The 18,236-nt window shown below is 47.9% G+C and overlaps 1 protein-coding gene across 2 annotated transcripts in view; it reads right to left on the bottom strand.

Moving 5' to 3' along the window:
- Positions 1-273: 273 nt before the first annotated feature.
- LOC144142859 (endoplasmic reticulum membrane-associated RNA degradation protein-like) overlaps positions 274-18,236 on the bottom strand; it is a 49,466-nt gene continuing 31,503 nt past the window's right edge. Inside the window, exon 16 of one of the 2 annotated variants that reach the window (XM_077674668.1) lies at positions 274-9,427. In XM_077674668.1, coding sequence (XP_077530794.1) covers positions 9,253-9,427 — 175 coding nt within the window. In that variant the 3' untranslated portion in view covers positions 274-9,252. Of the gene's footprint in view, positions 9,428-14,648; positions 15,389-18,236 lie in introns of those variants that run through there. The other variant, XM_077674667.1, reaches the window with a different exon arrangement.

The raw sequence follows: 18,236 nt of genomic DNA, 5'->3' as shown, positions 1-18,236 counted from the left end.
CTCGTGGGAAACGAAAAGAATAACGCGTTGAGCCCGTTGGCCCAATTGCGGCGGCACGGGACCGTTCAAAGGTTGTCTCCACCCTGTACAGCGGTGTTGGTTTGTTCCCGCGTTTCTTTACGTTCCGTAACCTAGATGGCGCCACCATACCGTGGCAAGCGTTTGGTTTGTTTTTGCCCGCATTTAAACCTGGCTTAAACCTGGCTTGTTTTTGTTCTGGGAGAAAATATTCGTTCCCTGAAACAGTGCTCGCTCGACAAATGGGGTCACGTAAGACACCGTTGCTTGCGTCAATCGGCCAGTGTCGTCAACCCCAAGCCCCGTAGTGCTGTGCAGCTAAACCAAAGCATGCTGTGCGCAGTACGAACAGCAGAACGCATCAGTACTTCTATGTTTACATGTGCTTTCGTAACTTCCACTGTTTGTCCCATCATTCTTATTGCTTTGTAAAGAATGTGCCCTAAATTTAAGCGCAAATCGCTCGTTCGTCTAGTTTGTAAGCTCTACCTAATTTGCGTCTGCTTCTGCCAGCCTCCGCCAATCGCAGAGCTTAGCTCATGTGACATCACAGGTTTTGTTGCGGGAAATGAGCTGGTGGGTCGCATGACCATTCCCGTTTTTCCTAATTATGTAGCTTATTTGAGCGGAGTTTACGTTAAAAGTGGTGTCAGTATGATTCTAACGAGACAATCTTTTGAATGAACCAAACTTGTGTTTTCTCTTCATGGCTCCTTTAAACGCAGAAATATTGGTCTGTATGTCTGTCTGCGACTCGATTCAGCCACCCAGCCGAAATGAAACAGGAACTGCGCGATAGTCTTATATACCCACAGCCAATTCTAAGCGTATACGTCAGCCCACACCAATTCGCCCTAAAACGGCTTCACGACTAAGCACGCATGCGTTGCTGGGAAGACATTCGACGTGTATCAACGGAGTCCACAGGACTTTTCTTTAAGAATTCTTTATATGCTGACAATGGTTGGTCTGCGCTGGGTCTGTCACCGGAAACAATCTGCTCGACCGTGCATAGACAACTTCGTTGTAATTAAAGGAGCCAGGGCCTTCCCATTCTAATGTATGACCGCTTAGATTATCCCTCAAAACAATCTGTTCTCAGCAACGCATTTATGCTTAGCGTGGGAGCCCACGTACCGCACTCCGTGGGTTTACATGGGGTTTTATGGCGGTATTAGGCTTTAGGGGCTTCATGTGTCGGTATCAGATCCCCTACACTGCCCATGAAAAAATGTCTTTTCAGTAATTAATTTGTGTACTGTAGTGAAGCCGACATTGAAGGAGCTCGATGTATATACAGGATACATGGGGTTACTGAGTCCCTTGGGCCATAAAATACTTTGATATCAGACTTCTTATATTGACCCTGAAGAAAAAAATGGGCGCGTATCTGCCCCTTTCGTTGCAAATGTCGACGAAAGACGATAGTCGACTGGCGCCCCAACCAACTAAATGCCTCCCTTCTCTTTCCCGCTCACCTCTCATGCTGTTCCTCCCCTGTCTCGATCGTTCCTCCCAAGATAATACGTACGCTAGAGATTTGCTCAAGTCAATTTAAATTTACCGCGTTCCACTGCTCCAAGTCGGGTGCCTCGATGCTGGCGCTGCCGTACGGCGGAGACGCGCGTGAACTGAGGGACACTACTACAACATTTATAGAACCATGCCCTACTCCACGAGCGCTCCCAAGCAGAACGTGGAACCTATCTAGTGGAACCTTTCGTTACTGTTGCAGTTTGATTTTTTAATTGCCGCCAGGAGCACGGGCAACAGCAGGCAACCATTTTCTGCAGTTGATGTAGTATTTCATTTGCTATAGCAAAAAGCTGGGGTTGATTCCTTTGTCATAGGAATCGGAAAAAACACGAAAGTTAAATGTGCAGTGAAATCTGCAGCTGACAGTGATTTGCGGGTGCGCGGCTGCCTTGTGGGTGTGCTTGGCGAGCGACGTCCTGCTGGCGGGTCGCTCCGGCATAGGCGTACTGGCGTCATTTCCGTGACGGATATGACGTCAGTGAAATATTCGTCTATACTGGCATAAAACATGAAAACGAACGACCAGTATAACTTACTCTTTAGTACTAAAGTTTGCTCGCCTGCAAGAAGACCCTGTGTGCAGGGGTGCACCCTTTACAGGCCGCTTGCTTCGTTGTACTGGCGTCATTTTCTTGACGGATATGACGTAAGTGAAAATTTCGTGAACCCCGGAATAAAACACCTTCGTGTTAAAACCAAGCATCAATGAATTTTTTAGTAAAGGAACACTGCAAATTTCATTTATGTAATGAGTTGCTGTCTTATATTTGCGTAATGTCCTGTTCTTGCTCAACAATGTTGACAAGTATGAACATTGCCACCGGACTTAGATGTTTACATTTGGCTGTGGGTATATAAGACTATTGCACAGCTTCACTTTGGCCGGGTGGCTGAATCGAGTCACAGACAGACAGACAGACAGACAGACAGAGAGACGACCAAAATTTCTGCATTTATATATACACAGACTTGCTCAGTGCTGTGAAGCACCTGAAGCAAGTGAAAGAGACTCCTCTGATCTGCCAGCACATTCACAGCGTCCACATGACAGCACAGCTAATGGTACGTGTACATTGGGTACAGGGGCATGGTCACAATTTTTTCAACCAATTAGCGGACAATCTTTCGCACTTTCTTGCCCCATCTGAATCTGAATCCGCCTCTAGCCCTCTTCCTAGTACGCTCCCGCCTTTTAGCCATGAAATTTCTTCCGAGAAGGGACACACGTGCCCTAATTCCCCCGTTTGTCTGCTCCCTCCCCCCTAATCTTTCCCGGGTGGAGGAAGTTTTTCTCAGGAGGCTTCAGGCTGGGGTGGCTCTCACACGTTTAGTCAGTCACCTGGACTTGGAGACCCGCACCAGAAGACCCAGGAACATGTCCCAAGTGTTCAGCTCCAGCGGCTGAAGCGGTTGTCAATCATCTCTTGTGGATGTGTACAGGAACCAGAACAGCTCGGGACAGTGCGCCAAGAGTGGTTGGTCTTCGGTGAGATAAAGCGGGTGACTTCAACCGGTGGGTGCACGAAGACCGCTACTGCAGGTCACTGCTGAACTTTTTACACGAGACCGGTCTCCATGCCTACCTTTAGACTTGTACATGGTCATCAATTTCCTGACTACCTGTGCTTTTGTACGCCTCCTCTTACTTATACCTAATATCTTATCTTTTCTTCATATGCCGCATGGCAAACATGCAAATTAAAAAAAAAGTAGCCCAAGAAAGAGTATCGCCTTTAAAATGTGTTCCACTAATGCATTTGTGTACAGTATAGTCAGGCTGACCTTCGAGATGCTCGGTGTATGGCGCCTCACAGGGATACAAGGCGTGTTATGGAAGGAAGCATTGAATAAATTAATGACCCCCGACTTTTTTTTTAAACGTCCATGGCATTTAGCAAGATGTCTTCTTATCAATGCATATTTGTGTATGGCACTCAGCCCCTTTTTAAAAAGAGTGACCTAAGCATCATTTATTCAACTCCCATTTGGGCCTCTCTGGACTTTTTGCAGAGGTGGCTGAATGTGGTCACAGAAATTAGCGAGGAGCACTCATTTCAGCAACACTGTCAACAAGGGCACGTAGACCACTTGTCCCCTCAGTGTCGTAGAAGAGGCGACTGTCGTTGGCATAGGAATCGGTCGTCGCTGCTAGAGACCCCGTGTCTCGCTTCCCGGCCAGGTGCAAGGTCTGCGGTACAACGTTCCGTGGCTGCGCCAAAGCGCTGATGGCACCAGCAAAAGGAATTGGGGTGTTTCCGTTCCTACAGCAACAGTGCACCCTGCACCTGTTGCTGCAGCAACGGCACTACACCTTCCTGGCTCCATGGGGCCAGGAAGGTGTAGTACCAGGATGAAGTCCGAGTCATTAATGTCGCGATGGCCAAGGAGAGAGATGGCATGCAACACGTCTGAACGCACTGCGCCATGAAACCAAACTGGGGTCACCGTTTATTGGGGTGGCCAATGAGTCGCCAGCCCTCATCTATAGCGCTCAGGACCAACACCATTGCCCTTGTAGCGTGTCTTTTGCAAAAGCGTACCTGCAAAGTGCTGGAGCGTTGCCATGGTATGCTTGTGGCCCAAGCTTGTGGCAAGCACACAGTTACGAAAGGACGAGTATTGAGCACTTTTAACCACACCACGACGTATTTGTGGCACGGTTCTGGTAAGTGCGAGCTATCAACAGGGACAAATAAAGATGACGACGATTACGACACAAGCGCTTTGTGTCAATGACATCTTCTTTTTCACTTGTCCCTGCTAATAGTTTGCACTTTTCAGAACCACGATATTTTACAAACTCGCCCAAGCAGCCACTCTAGCAAGTACTTGTGACAAAAGCCAATTACAAGTGCTGAAATGAGCCTTGCACTTCTGGGACACCACTTGGATTTATTATCGCCCAGTGTGGCATACCCATGGAGGTACCGCAACAATGAATAATAAAAAGACCAGCCACCGAGACACCTCCCGACAATGGCTGTAAAGACACAAACTCAGTGACGACAGTGAAATGCACTATGGAGGTAAGATATGTTTTTCAATATGTGTATGTTTGTGACAAGCGGGAAAGTGTTGAATGAGCCAGGAAGGTGTAGTGCCAGGATGAAGTCCGAGTCATTAATGTCGCGACGGCCAAGGAGAGAGATGGCATGCAACACGTCTGAACGCACTGCGCCATGAAACCAAACTGGGGTCACCGTTTATTGGGGTGGCCAATGAGTCGCCAGCCCTCATCTATAGCGCTCAGGACCAACACCATTGCCCTTGTAGCGTGTCTTTTGCAAAAGCGTACCTGCAAAGTGCTGGAGCGTTGCCATGGTATGCTTGTGGCAAGCACAGTTACGAAAGGACGAGTATTGAGCACTTTTAACCATACCACGACGTATTTTAGGCACGGTTCTGGTAAGTGCGAGCTATCAACAGGGACAAATAAAGATGACGAAGATTACGACACAAGCGCTTTGTGTCAATGACATCTTCTTTTTCACTTGTCCCTGCTAATAGTTTGCACTTTTCAGAACCACGATATTTTACAAACTCGCCCAAGCAGCCACTCTAGCAAGTACTTGTGACAAAAGCCAATTACAAGTGCTGAAATGAGCCTTGCACTTCTGGGACACCACTTGGATTTGTTATCGCCCAGTGTGGCATACCCATGGAGGTACCGCAACAATGAATAATAAAAAGACCAGCCACCGAGACACCTCCCGACAATGGCTGTAAAGACACAAACTCAGTGACGACAGTGAAATGCACTATGGAGGTAAGATATGTTTTTCAATATGTGTATGTTTGTGACAAGCGGGAAAGTGTTGAATGAGCCAGGAAGGTGTAGTACCAGGATGAAGTCCGAGTCATTAATGTCGCGACGGCCAAGGAGAGAGATGGCATGCAACACGTCTGAACGCACTGCGCCATGAAACCAAACTGGGGTCACCGTTTATTGGGGTGGCCAATGAGTCGCCAGCCCTCATCTATAGCGCTCAGGACCAACACCATTGCCCTTGTAGCGTGTCTTTTGCAAAAGCGTACCTGCAAAGTGCTGGAGCGTTGCCATGGTATGCTTGTGGCAAGCACAGTTACGAAAGGACGAGTATTGAGCACTTTTAACCATACCACGACGTATTTGAGGCACGGTTCTGGTAAGTGCGAGCTATCAACAGGGACAAATAAAGATGACAACGATTACGACACAAGCGCTTTGTGTCAATGACATCTCCTTTTTCACTTGTCCCTGCTAATAGTTTGCACTTTTCAGAACCACGATATTTTACAAACTCGCCCAAGCAGCCACTCTAGCAAGTACTTGTGACAAAAGCCAATTACAAGTGCTGAAATGAGCCTTGCACTTCTGGGACACCACTTGGATTTATTATCGCCCAGTGTGGCATACCCATGGAGGTACCGCAACAATGAATAATAAAAAGACCAGCCACCGAGACACCTCCCGACAATGGCTGTAAAGACACAAACTCAGTGACGACAGTGAAATGCACTATGGAGGTAAGATATGTTTTTCAATATGTGTATGTTTGTGACAAGCGGGAAAGTGTTGAATGAGCACCTTGAACTTCGTATTCACACCACTGTGGCATGCTTGTGCCCCGCTAGGCCTGTGACTACCATAGAGGTGCTTAGGGATAACAGCCTTTAACTTCTTGGACACAATGCCTGTGACACCCTCCTTAGCCAAGAGGACATCCTCGAGAGTCAGCAGTTCCCCCCACCACACACCCTCACCTTTCCTGAGCCGAGGCGACCACACTCCACTGACTCCAGACGAAATCCAACCTGTACTGAACCCTCGTCCACCGTATCAACCCCACCCCAATACAGTCGCCGACCGTTTTTCCAGACTCGGCGGGAACTGCCGATTAGTCCAAATAATCGGGAGTAAAAAAAAAAAAGGATTCACCAAAAAAAAACCTCCATTGGCCCAACGGCTGGAAAAACGCGCGTATGCGTGTCCATACACATGCACGCCTATGTGCCACTAAGTCAGCCTGTATTTATAGGCCAGCGTTTGTCCGTCACTGTAGGCAGACAATAGCACTGTAAGGGCTCACGCTAGATCAGTATTTGATTCCTCTGGCTTTTGGTGGCGTGTCATCATAGAAGTAGCTGTCCACCTGCGCCGCTTCGGGGACCTGGTGTACGATTTCTTCATCATCCAACTCGGCACACGGCAGGGCGGCACTATCGATGTTGGTGAAATCTTCAAACGTAGTCACTCCAACATCAACACTGCTAGCACGGAAGCCATCGAAAATGTCAAATGCTGCAGCAGGCACAAGGGTTCTGGACTGTGTCACCACCTTCATTCTTACTGCCAACCACAAATCCCGCATGCCAACAGCAGTCGCAAATTGTGTTCTGCGTCATTGCCCCCCCAAGCATCAGACAGGATGCTGATAGTCGACAGCACATCCACAACGTAGCTTTTGTCACTGTCCACACTGTATTGTGTACCACAAGTCACTGTATTGCGTACCACAAGTTCACCCCAAATAAACTTATCATAATATGAGAACCTGGCAGTCTCCCCGACTACACTGCAATAGTGATGATGTACAGTGATCTTTAAATAGCCTTTGAAATATCTGTCCCATCCCTGGGACTGACCAACCACCTCTTTCAGCCAAGGCAACCACCAGATGCTTCAGTAGTTGGTGGGGCGATCAGGGGAGCGATCCCGATCAGGGGAGCGATCCTCGTGCTCAGTTACAGACATAACATGTCGCTGCATCGGCTGACAAAAGTCACAAGAAAATTGTTCCCACAAACTAGGGCGACAGTCTGCTGCCCCCTTAATCAAAGTGGAACACCAAGAAGGAGCAGAAAAGGGGGGCGCGGGGATACCTAACAATTTACTCTTGTGGCCAAAAAACAAGCCAGTAACAGGACATTTGTCATTTTCATCTGAGGACATGGTGAATACTGTATTTTCACGCATGTAACCCGCACAACAAATGCGAAAAATTCAGTGGCAAAGTAGGGTGGCGGATAATACGCGGGGTTTTTCCTTTAGTGCAGCTTCACGGCAATGCAGGTTGTGCCGTGAAGCTCCTGCGCAGTAACACTGACTAAGCCTTCCATGGCAGCGATTGCGCAAAACATACACAGACAAGGAAGGGGAAAAAAACGACGACCGCACTCTAACAACTAAATTCTAATATTGAATTGTGACTTTCTCCTTGCAGTAAGTGTATCCGACTTGCTAAATTTATATACGCTTTTTCTGTCTACATAGTATGTAAGTGTGCTTGAGCAGCAGCTATGGAGCAGCCGTTCCTGTATCAAATCTGCGGGCAATACGCGAGGATTTTTTTCAATTTTCCAGCAGGCTAAAAGTGGGGGTATGGATTATATGCAGGGGCAGGTTATACGCGCGAAAAAACGGTAATGCCAGAATACGTGGCGATAAAAACACTTTGAACAGCAAACAACACCGCTTCCTGTTCACCACAAAGTTCAAAAGAACCCAAATCGGCTCAAGTATGCCTGAACTTAACATGCATGAAGACCTTTGCACAAAGGCATTGATCTCAACTATGCTTTGCCAGACCTTACGGTCTGCAGGGACTTGGATACGTTAGCATGTGGGCTTGCCGATGCCCTCACTCCTTTTCATGTGACCGTGGCTGAAACCAACACAGACAGCCACGTTCGTTGGTGTGTGGTTGCCTAACCCTGTCACTGAAAGAATGGAAGACAGGCGTTGTTGAAATGAGAGGGGATAGCAAATCCGAAGGTATGGCTTCCACACAAAAAACAGGAAAGAAAAGTGGGCGTCTTTTGTTTTGCGAAAAATAAATGTAATTACAGGTACCCATACTTGTAAGAGTATCGCGATATAAATTTGATACACCATAGGAGTATTCACTACACGATACAAATAGATTTGTCAAATGTCTCTCGAGACAAAGACTCAAAAGTATCTCAGGGATACTATCACGACATTTCTGCATCATAATACTGCCCAGTCAGTTATGTAGTGTAAAATTGCCAATAGCACAACATTATTTTACTGAATTTTGATGCAACAACAATGCACTTGCATTACCAAAGACCCATGAGAGCTGAATCTTTAAGTCCAACACACTGGCATATGATGCCGATTACGACTGGTCTGGCAATATCATTTTCCCTCAAGATAAAAGTGCTCATAAGCTGATGAAACTAAAGGTCATATAGACACTCTGCCGGGCCAGATTAAATAGGACCCAGGTATTTCAGAGTATTGTTGATACTGCTAGAATGCCCTCTTCATAAACTTTGTCCAATGAAGCCATGCATTAAGATCATCACAGCCGAAAATTCTGCATATTGAAAAAAAAAAAAAATCCCATCGCTCCTAGCCAAGTTTTAGCTGGTGCACAAACGACTGCAGTAAGGGGCAGATCACGTGGCTTTGCGATCAAACAATCGCAAGATATTGTCACAAGAAATGTCACACGACACTGTGCGACTCTCTCGCAAACTCCTAAAGCCAAATGAACATGAAAAATCTCGCAAGCTCCCCACAATCAACCATCCAATTAAATGAAAACTATGTACAATCTAAAAAGCATCACCGTATTTATGAATGTGGTCCCATACAATCAATATGCACAACGTTACCACAACGTTTGCGCAAACTCTTCATAAATGCCTCGGTTGAGAGCTAAAGAAGTTGAAGACTTCCTCCAGCACGTGTCATAAGCAGGGCTGTCTGAGTGACAAGAAAAGTGTAGTGGAGTCATTCTTGAGGTATTGGTAGACTGATGCGGAGCACGCCAGACACAGCTTGCATGATTCGTCCCAACGGTTCTGAGTTGGGGAGGTCTGGGAATGCAAGTTTTCGGCAAACTTCAACACCATTTTCAATATCCTGGAGAAAAAGAAAACATGAAGGGCATTGTTAGTTGCAGTGATACCTTTGCAAGGTACCATTACTCGCACTGGGCTACTTATATGCCGCAACATGTGAAGTGCGTGAGGAGGCGGCAATCCATCCACTCCAACGATGGTTTTCGGAGCTGTAAGTTGTAATGCATACAATAAACTTTATGCAAGAGCAAGGAAATACCGTATTTAGCAGCATAATGAACCCACTTGCATAATGAATGTGAACCCTCCCCCCTTCCCTTTTCTTCTTGATAATTTACTTTCTTATTACCTTGCATAAAAAATGTAGCAAGAATAGAAAAGGCGCTGTTCATTGAATCAATATGTTTTAGGGGCAAAGCGCCTTAGGGGCTGGGGCTGTTGGCATCTCCTTTCGTCGTCGTAATCGTCGGCGCATGTAGTCACGATACTAAAACAGCGGGACACTCGCTTACGCCTCACGCTAGAGAGCTTTGTGCTTCAAAGACGCGAGACTTTTACAGCAAAGCTGTATACCTCTACCCCCCCAATGGTTTCATCTCCGTTGGCAAAAACACCAAGGTGCCAAGAACACACTTATACAGAGCATGCTTCGCCCCTCCCCAGGTTTCAGGTTAGTGGAGATGGCACCGGATTTATTTTTCTTTGCATGGTTGCTGATGCTATTGACGATCGCAGTAACTTGATATCATGCTACAGTACGGGCAGAAATACTAAAAAAGCATTTTAACAAAAAAAATAACATTGTGATGGACTCGTCTGGCCTTGTGGGTGTACGACGCGTAAGAACGGTACTCGAGAGGGTAAGAGAAAAGAAAGTATATTAACAGCGCCACCAGAAAACGAGTCAGCGGAAAAGCGGTACAATTGCGAAGCACAACAGCAACAAGACACTAGTCCGATACCCCTAACCAGCGTTCAATAGAGGAAATAAAAAACGTTCTCACAGCCGCTTCGACGGTGGATGTTCGGCGACGTCGATGGCGGGTCGTTGCCGGTTCGAGACACGGTCGAGCGCTGGCCGTCTGTCACCAGCTCTGCCCGAGCGAGACGGAAGAAGATGCACCACGTCCTACGTGGCGGGTGCAGCGCTGGTTCCGCCCTGGGCCGTGATCCCGAGCCTCGGCCAGTCGCACGATCACGCCCCGGTCGTCTGCGGGTCCCACACGGGTCGGCGGGCCCCGACTCACACGCCTCGTACTACTCGAACGGGATCACAGGAACTGCGGGTCCGCCCCGGTCCTTGCCCGCTCGTCAGCTCCGAGTCTCCGCTGCCGCCCGAACCGCGTTCCACCTCCCATAGGCGTAGAGTTTTCAATTTCCCGGTGGGGGCAAATACACAAGTATATATATCTATATATATGTATATATATGTATATATATGTGTATATATATATATAAATATATATATATATATATATATATATATATAACTGGCATGCTGGCGATGGGGTCGAAGGCGTGGTGAACACAAAGTAAGAAACCTCGGTAACAGCAACAGCGGAGGGTTTATTTCGACGTTTCGACTTCGAGACAAGTCTTCTACGGGAATGATGGCTTCGGTCGCTTCGGAAACGAGCATATATCGAGAGTGGAAAGCGGGTTTACGAATGGAAAACGATACCACACTCAAACATACGTGAATAACACAAACACGAAGCGGGAATCTTCCTTATTAGAAGAATGAACAAAAAATTAACAAAAAATGAAGAATGGAGAGAGACGCCAAAACAGTTGAAAAAAAAAAGGAAGGAAGGGAGGCGAAAAAACACTGAACAGGAATTCAAGTGGTGGCGGAAACGCTAAAAGATCAACAGCGCCCGAAAGTGGGGTTGTAGAACAAAGGAGAGAAGGCAATATTGCCGCGAACCATACATTGGGTTTGTTTATTTGTGTTTTGCTTTTACCGCCCGGCTGCGCCGGTCTGTGTTATCTCTGCGCCAAGGGAAGCGCGTGTTCCATTCTTTCTTTCTGTGCCGCATGTGTTATCTGTTGTGATAGGGAGAGCATTCCGATCTAACGTGAACATCCCAGAATTATCTTCTTGGATCTACTATGTTCTCGATGCGAATCGACGTTTCGAGAACCACGCGCGCCAAAAGATAAAAAGCCTGCAGTGCGGACGCCCGGGCATTCGATTCGACGACACTCGCCTGTGCAAGTCACTTTGTTGACCGCTGCTTCGCCGCCTCTGTATTCTTTTGAGTTGTTAGGGGAGCACAAGTTCGCTCCAATAAACGTGTTTCTCATTCAACACAACTGCATCGTCCTTGTCTTCGTGACAATATATCTTCCAGCGCTAGCCGTCACCATGAAAACGCCCAGACGCTCGGAGGGATCGCGTTTCCGTTGATTGAAAGCGAGTGTCCCGCCATATGTTCGGAAAGTGCGAACAAGGCATTTTACAGCCAGTGTATGGGCCCTTTCCCGGAGCTGAGACAATTAAAGGACGTTTTGTGGTGTCTGCCACCATTCCACCGTTCCCTCGCCGGACGGATGCCTTCCGAGAACGGGGCGCTAGGCCGAGTTTTCAGGTCTTTGTTAAGAACTGCCACTTTGCAGCTCAGCGACAACCCGTGCGTCGTCGGTGTCTCTCCTCCGCTGAGTGGGGGATGCGGGGGAGGAAGGGGGGGGGGGGGGGGGGGGGACAGCCAAACTAGAACGCAAGCTGCTCAACGGGATGGAGGGGAAAACGGATAAAATAAACCCCGATGGTTCGGTCACGGCCGCTGGATGAAAGGCGCACTTATCCAGCGGCGGTGGTTCGGTAGCCCGGCTTAGAAGACGACTGTAGGTGCAAGGGAGGGAAAAATAGATTTGCAAGCCGTCAAAAATGTAACCAGTCCGCGGGGGCGAATAGTGATAACAGCGGCAAAGATATGTGCGCTCGAGAGAATTCGTTGGCTTCCGATACAGCTTTGTCGTGAGTTCACCGTCTTCAATTTTCACGGTCACATCCAGGAAGTTTATGCTCTCTTGAGAGTAGGTGTGAGTAAAATTGATGTTCAGGTGTGCAGAATTGTAACAGTCGATGAAGTGGAGGAGCTCATCCTCGTTGTAGGTCCAAATAAAAAAGATATCGTCAATGTACCTTTTGTACAGGAGGGGTTTTAAGTGGGTTCAGACAGGAATGTGGCCTCTAACTTCCCCATAAACAGGTTGGCGTAGCTTGGTGCCATCTTGGTTCCAATGGCGGTTCCACTAACTTGCCGAAAGTACTCATTGTTGAATTCAAATGAATTTAGTTCTAAGACGAGGGCCGCTAACCTCGTAGTTGCGAGGTTAGCGGCCCTCGCGTAAGGTTACACCGCATACGCGCACACGCCGGCATGGTTATCGCCTCCTCCGCAGAAGCGGCCACGGCTGCAGCCGTGGCCGCCGAACCACGTGCACTTGTTTCGAAGAAGTCGCTTCTTTTACTAGTTGCCGACGACTGGGGCGTCCGCAGAACAGCCGGCCGGCCCCATTTTCCGCCTTTGCTGATGCCTACACTGCGTGGAGGCTGGAGCGTTGGGTTACTGCGGCTTCCCTGTGTCCCACTGGATTGAAGGCCGCACGCTTCCCCACCGGCCACCTCCTTTCCAGCTTCCTCACCGTTTCTATGAACCGTGGGTGTGCGTGCGCGCACGGCTCAGGACGCATTCCGAGAACAGTGCACCGGCAGCTTCCGAGGCATCACCGGTGTGTGTTCGTTTGCCGTTTGGGTATCGGAGGGTCCTGTCAGCATGCGGCATTTCGGGACGTTCCGCGTGCGTCACGACGAACGGTTTTAGGCCATCGACTGATTTGTAGTGGGGGTGCGACCTTTGACGTCACGTTTATGCGCGGAGCGCGGGCTTGGGAACAAGTCAAAGATCCTCAGAGGTGCAATAAAGCCTCTTCGCCCCTAACTGATTTCGGAAAAGGGGACCGCTACACCTGCATGCTGCGGAGCATCGAATAATAACGAGTGCCCTCTTATTTCTTCTTTACTGTCTTTTTTTACTGTTTTTTCGGTATCGAAATTCGCACCCCCCCCCCCCCCCCAATAAAAAAAAAGAGAGAGAAAAAAAAAAACAGTCTCTGGGACCGCTTATGCACCCAGCCAGGGTTGTGTGGAAGACGTTCACGCTTTCATTGTTTTTCTGGGAAAACCAAGATGTCGCGAATTTAATTAAGCGCACAACGGGCGGAGAGCCGCACCTTTGCGGTCTTGCCAGCAGAAAGGCCGATAATTTGTATGGGAATATTGAAAGACGCGTTTTCCTGTGCGACTGCGTCGAAGGGGCCTGAGAGACGTCGATGTTTCTCTTGTAACGGCGGCGAAATGTCAGTTGTCAGGGGTAGTTGCCGCTTTAGAGCATGCAAAGAGCGGGTGCGTACTGGTCGGTATAGTTACACTAGCTGCGAGGTCATTACAGGTTTCACCAACTATCAATAGAATGGCCCCGGCCGGCCGGACGGAGAGACTTCCACACGAACTTCCCCGGTGGGGGCGACGCCCCCACCGGAGAAGCTCGGTGGGGGCACGCGCCCCGTTGCCCCCACGTAGTTGACGCCTATGCCACCTCCAGCCCTCTTCTTCCTTCTTCACGTCTTCGTGCGCCAGCGCGTGGTCCACTTTTTTTCCAAGAATTATGGCCAATCCTCACAATCACCCCCCACTTCAAGAGGTTGTTGCGCTCAAACAACCTGCTCAGGCTGTTCGGAGGTTGTCCGTGGGCCTTGATGCGGAGCGTTCAATGTCTGACAGCGCGCACACACACAAGCGCGAGGATAGTTCAAATTAACGGGTATAAAAAAAAAACACACACCCGTTGATAAAGCGAAGGCAGAGATAAATTTCAAACAACCACACATCACTCTAGCCAAAACAAGTGAAAAATTCATTGCAGCGGTGGGGAAAAAAAACAAGGAAAGTTAAATGAATACAGTCAGGGTGCGGACAGTCGACTCATATAATCGGCTCCAATGAATGTGGGACCCGCGTGTGGGACCCGCAGACGACCGGGGCGTGATCGTGCGACTGGCCGAGGCTCGGGATCACGGCCCAGGGCGGAACCAGCGCTGCACCCGCCACGTAGGACGTGGTGCATCTTCTTCCGTCTCGCTCGGGCAGAGCTGGCGACAGACGGCCAGCGCTCGACCGTGTCTCGAACCGGCAACGACCCGCCATCGACGTCGCCGAGCATCCACCGTCGAGGCGGCTGTGAGAACGTTTTTTTTTCCCTCTATTGAACGCTGGTTAGGGGTATCGGACTAGTGTCTTGTTGCTGTTGTGCTTCGCAATTGTACCACTTTTCCGCTGTCTCGTTTTCTGGTGGCGCTGTTAATATACTTTCTTTTCTCTTACCCTCTCGAGTACCGTTCTTACGCGTCGTACACCCACAAGGCCAAACGAGTCCATCACAAACATCAAAAGCGGCCAGAGACGCGAGCGCGAATGCCGTGGCTCACAATTAAAAAATAGCACACTTGCAGAGCGCCACCTGCTGAACAGAAGACGAACCAAAAAAGCGCTGCGATGTACGAACAAAGCACCAAATGTACTCCGCACTCCGTCCCTGCTCTGCTCCGCGATTTCACCATTACGCTCCATGGTTTTGTTGTTCAGCTGGGTACCGACCTTTTTTTTGTGCTCCTGGAGTGCGGCGCACGATGGGCCAGTACATGAGCTACACAGCCGGTTTTAAACTGAACTTCGTGGAGCATGCGTTTAACCATATGGAAATAGCGTGGCTGGGTGGCAGTTCAGTGTTGACCCAGTGCGTGTACGCTACTGGCGAACACGAGGTTTGGGCGATGAACAGGAATTGCCGTATGTTTCGTAGGCCCAAGGAAGGGAGGTTTCCCGGTGTTGGAAAAGAAGCTTTGGTGTTCCTTGATGGCACAGAAGATGGTGCGCTGCGGGCCGACAACATATGAAGCGCCAAGTGACTTCAGTGAGGAGGACAGCTCTAATGGCAAGTAGGGGGCCACTAGCATGCTGTGAATAAAAAAGAAACTTGGTTACATAATTACCTACACGTCTACTGGAAAGGTAAGGTTTTGACAGCGCTTCTCTTAGCATCTTTATTGTCTGTGATTTCAACTTTTAGAATCTGTTGCAACTTTTTCCTGCCTAATCAACCCTCCCCCCTAAATTCATCTGGAATTTTCTGGAAAAAAAAAGGTGGGTTCATTACATGAGTAAATACGATAATTGCCTATGTCATCATAAGTGTAAGCACACTTCACAGTTTTTGCATTCTTTTCACGCTCGAAAAACCGAAAGTGTCATTTGGCAGATTGCCAGCTGCCATTGCGTGAACATCAGCCCCTGCAATTCTAAACACCTTAAGTTTCTCGTTATCTAAACAGGATACGAATAATACCACAGGCCCCGATTTCTGACCATGCTCCGCTAGTTGCACGGCCTCCGACTTCAAAATAAAAAGTTACTATCTGAAGATTCGTTGGTGGATCCTTAATACATAGCATCTATTCTCTCTTCATTCTGAGCTTGGGGCTCGGCCTGATGCTCACGTCTTGCTCCACCTTTTCACACATCCCTCGAAAACAAAGCCGACCATGCTTAGTGCTCTAACAGTCTTAGTGTTCACGTTTGCTAACTTTAGAAGCGGCATTGGCTGCCTGTCACTACTTTTGTTGTCCACCGCAGTGTCGGAATTTGTCGCTGTCATTCCCATTACTTTATGTACTGCTGCCCTGCACTGACTGGAGACTCGTTTTTACAACACATTCAAGCAGTGGCGGGACTCGTCAAGGCAGAGGCAGCTGGCAAGGTGCGCTTCGACTTGTTGTCTCCATGGAAACGACATCAATGCTGCTAAGGAAGCTCTCCTTACACACACTCTCCACTCTATCATTCTGTGCTACCCTGTCGCTCGCTCTCTTACGAGTGAGGATGAAATTGACGAGTGACGATCGACGTGACAATGAATGACAAGTGACGACAAATGACGAGACCGATGAGTGACGATTGACGAGAAATTTTCGCCAACATGCCCCACCTAGTGCCCACGCAATAAAAGTGCGCTGGAATGCTTGTTATTATCTACAACGTATATTTATCTCACAAAAGCACGCAATGGCATTAGTTGTGACTCGTCTCCAAATTTGAGTGATTAGGTGCGTAATAACATAGCAATATCTCTATTACATGAAGCAGAGTTAGAATACACGCATCACTTTTAACTTTCACCAGTGTTTGGACTTTCGCAACATTTTGAGGTATGCACAAAGCTTTTTTTTTTTTCTTTTACTACCTACATTGATTACGAAACACTCGACTTCCGGTAATTGGCAGCTAACCCGAGCACATGGGGAAAGTGGGGCAAAATTGCGACATGCCTACTAGAAGCACTTATGCGCTAATCTGGGCTTATTTTTTGTGACTGCAAAGCAAAATTTTATACAGGGGCTACAAAGACAAAATACAAGATTGGTTCAAACTGCTTTGCTCAGGCAATGATACCACTGATATCTCGAACTTTCAAGGAAATAACCGAGACATTACGTAGAACAGATGAAGCAGAGCCGACTCGTCAACCACTTTCTAGCACAGTATCAGTAACATAACAGAACCTTTACAAAAGGGGAACAGCGCAAACTCAGACAAAGCACAAGAAGAAGGAGGTGACAAACACGAGCGCTGACTTACAACTGAGGTTTATTCCTTGGCTTTTCACATATATATGCCAATAGTCAAAAGCACAAGAAAAACAGAAAATTTCACGATAGAGGGAGATACGAAGACGCTCGTCACGGTTCACCGACGCCATGTGCCACAAACACTTGCTGTACTATTGAGGGACAGATAATTAATCTCTTTCTGCGAGAGGGACAAGGAAGGAACGCTAACACATTTATCTTTTCTGCGCAATATTTCTGCGGCTTCAATTATTTCTCTTGTTATTTTTTCTTTGTGTCGTGAAATGACCTGCGTTTTTTGAAATATTGGGGCGCAGTCGCGGCAATCCCGACAGTGGACACCTAAGTGGCCACTAATCGCCGTATGTACGTTATAGTTATGTTCTTTTAATCTTTCATTGAGGCATCGCCCAGTTTGGCCTACGTATGTTTCCCCCTCTATCGTGAAATTTTCTGTTTTTCTTGTGCTTTTGACTATTGGCATATATATGTGAAAAGCCAAGGAATAAACCTCAGTTGTAAGTCAGCGCTCGTGTTTGTCACCTCCTTCTCCTTGTGTTTTGTCTGAGTTTGCGCTGTTCCCCTTTTGTAATCATGCACCAACTCGCCCAAGCCTTAACCCTTGCAAACAGAATCTTGCTTGCGCAATTGGCCGCCGCAAACCAAAGCCACAGCCACAAGGCATGACCGGCCGGTTGTCGCGAGGCGTCTAGTTACGTTTGATTGTATCACTTGAATGCTACTGGGCACATAACACACTGACAAATATGTTTTTGCCAGCACTGGCCTTTACTGCATCCCCACAATGCAAAATTTTTGTTTTTCAATATTCCTTGTGTTTTTTTTTTTTTTGTTTTTTTTTTTTCAGCTGAAAAAACTCTTTCACGGCTGGAATGGAGCTGGGACCGTCACCAAAGGCTAGTTACTTCAAACAGGGCAACGTTGTATTCTGTCCTCACAGCCTCTGATGTGTCACAGTTTTGCGCATACCAAAGTGCTATCAATAAAAGGCCCTGGTGCTTTCCATATTTTCATATATGACTGATTATAATGTTCCTGGAAGAATGTCCTCCCAGCAAGGCAGTTGCATGAAGTCGTGAGGCCAACTTTAAAAGAGCTCATGGAGGTATTTATTAGGCAGAGCTAGGGCTTTCCCACTAAGATATCAGACTACTGACACT

Source organism: Haemaphysalis longicornis, unplaced genomic scaffold (assembly GCF_048455015.1).
Source record: "Haemaphysalis longicornis isolate Haplotype H1 unplaced genomic scaffold, Haemaphysalis longicornis Haplotype H1 scaffold_6, whole genome shotgun sequence".
NCBI classification, from domain to species: Eukaryota; Metazoa; Arthropoda; class Arachnida; order Ixodida; family Ixodidae; genus Haemaphysalis; species Haemaphysalis longicornis.
This window is presented reverse-complemented; position numbering and strand designations above follow the sequence as displayed.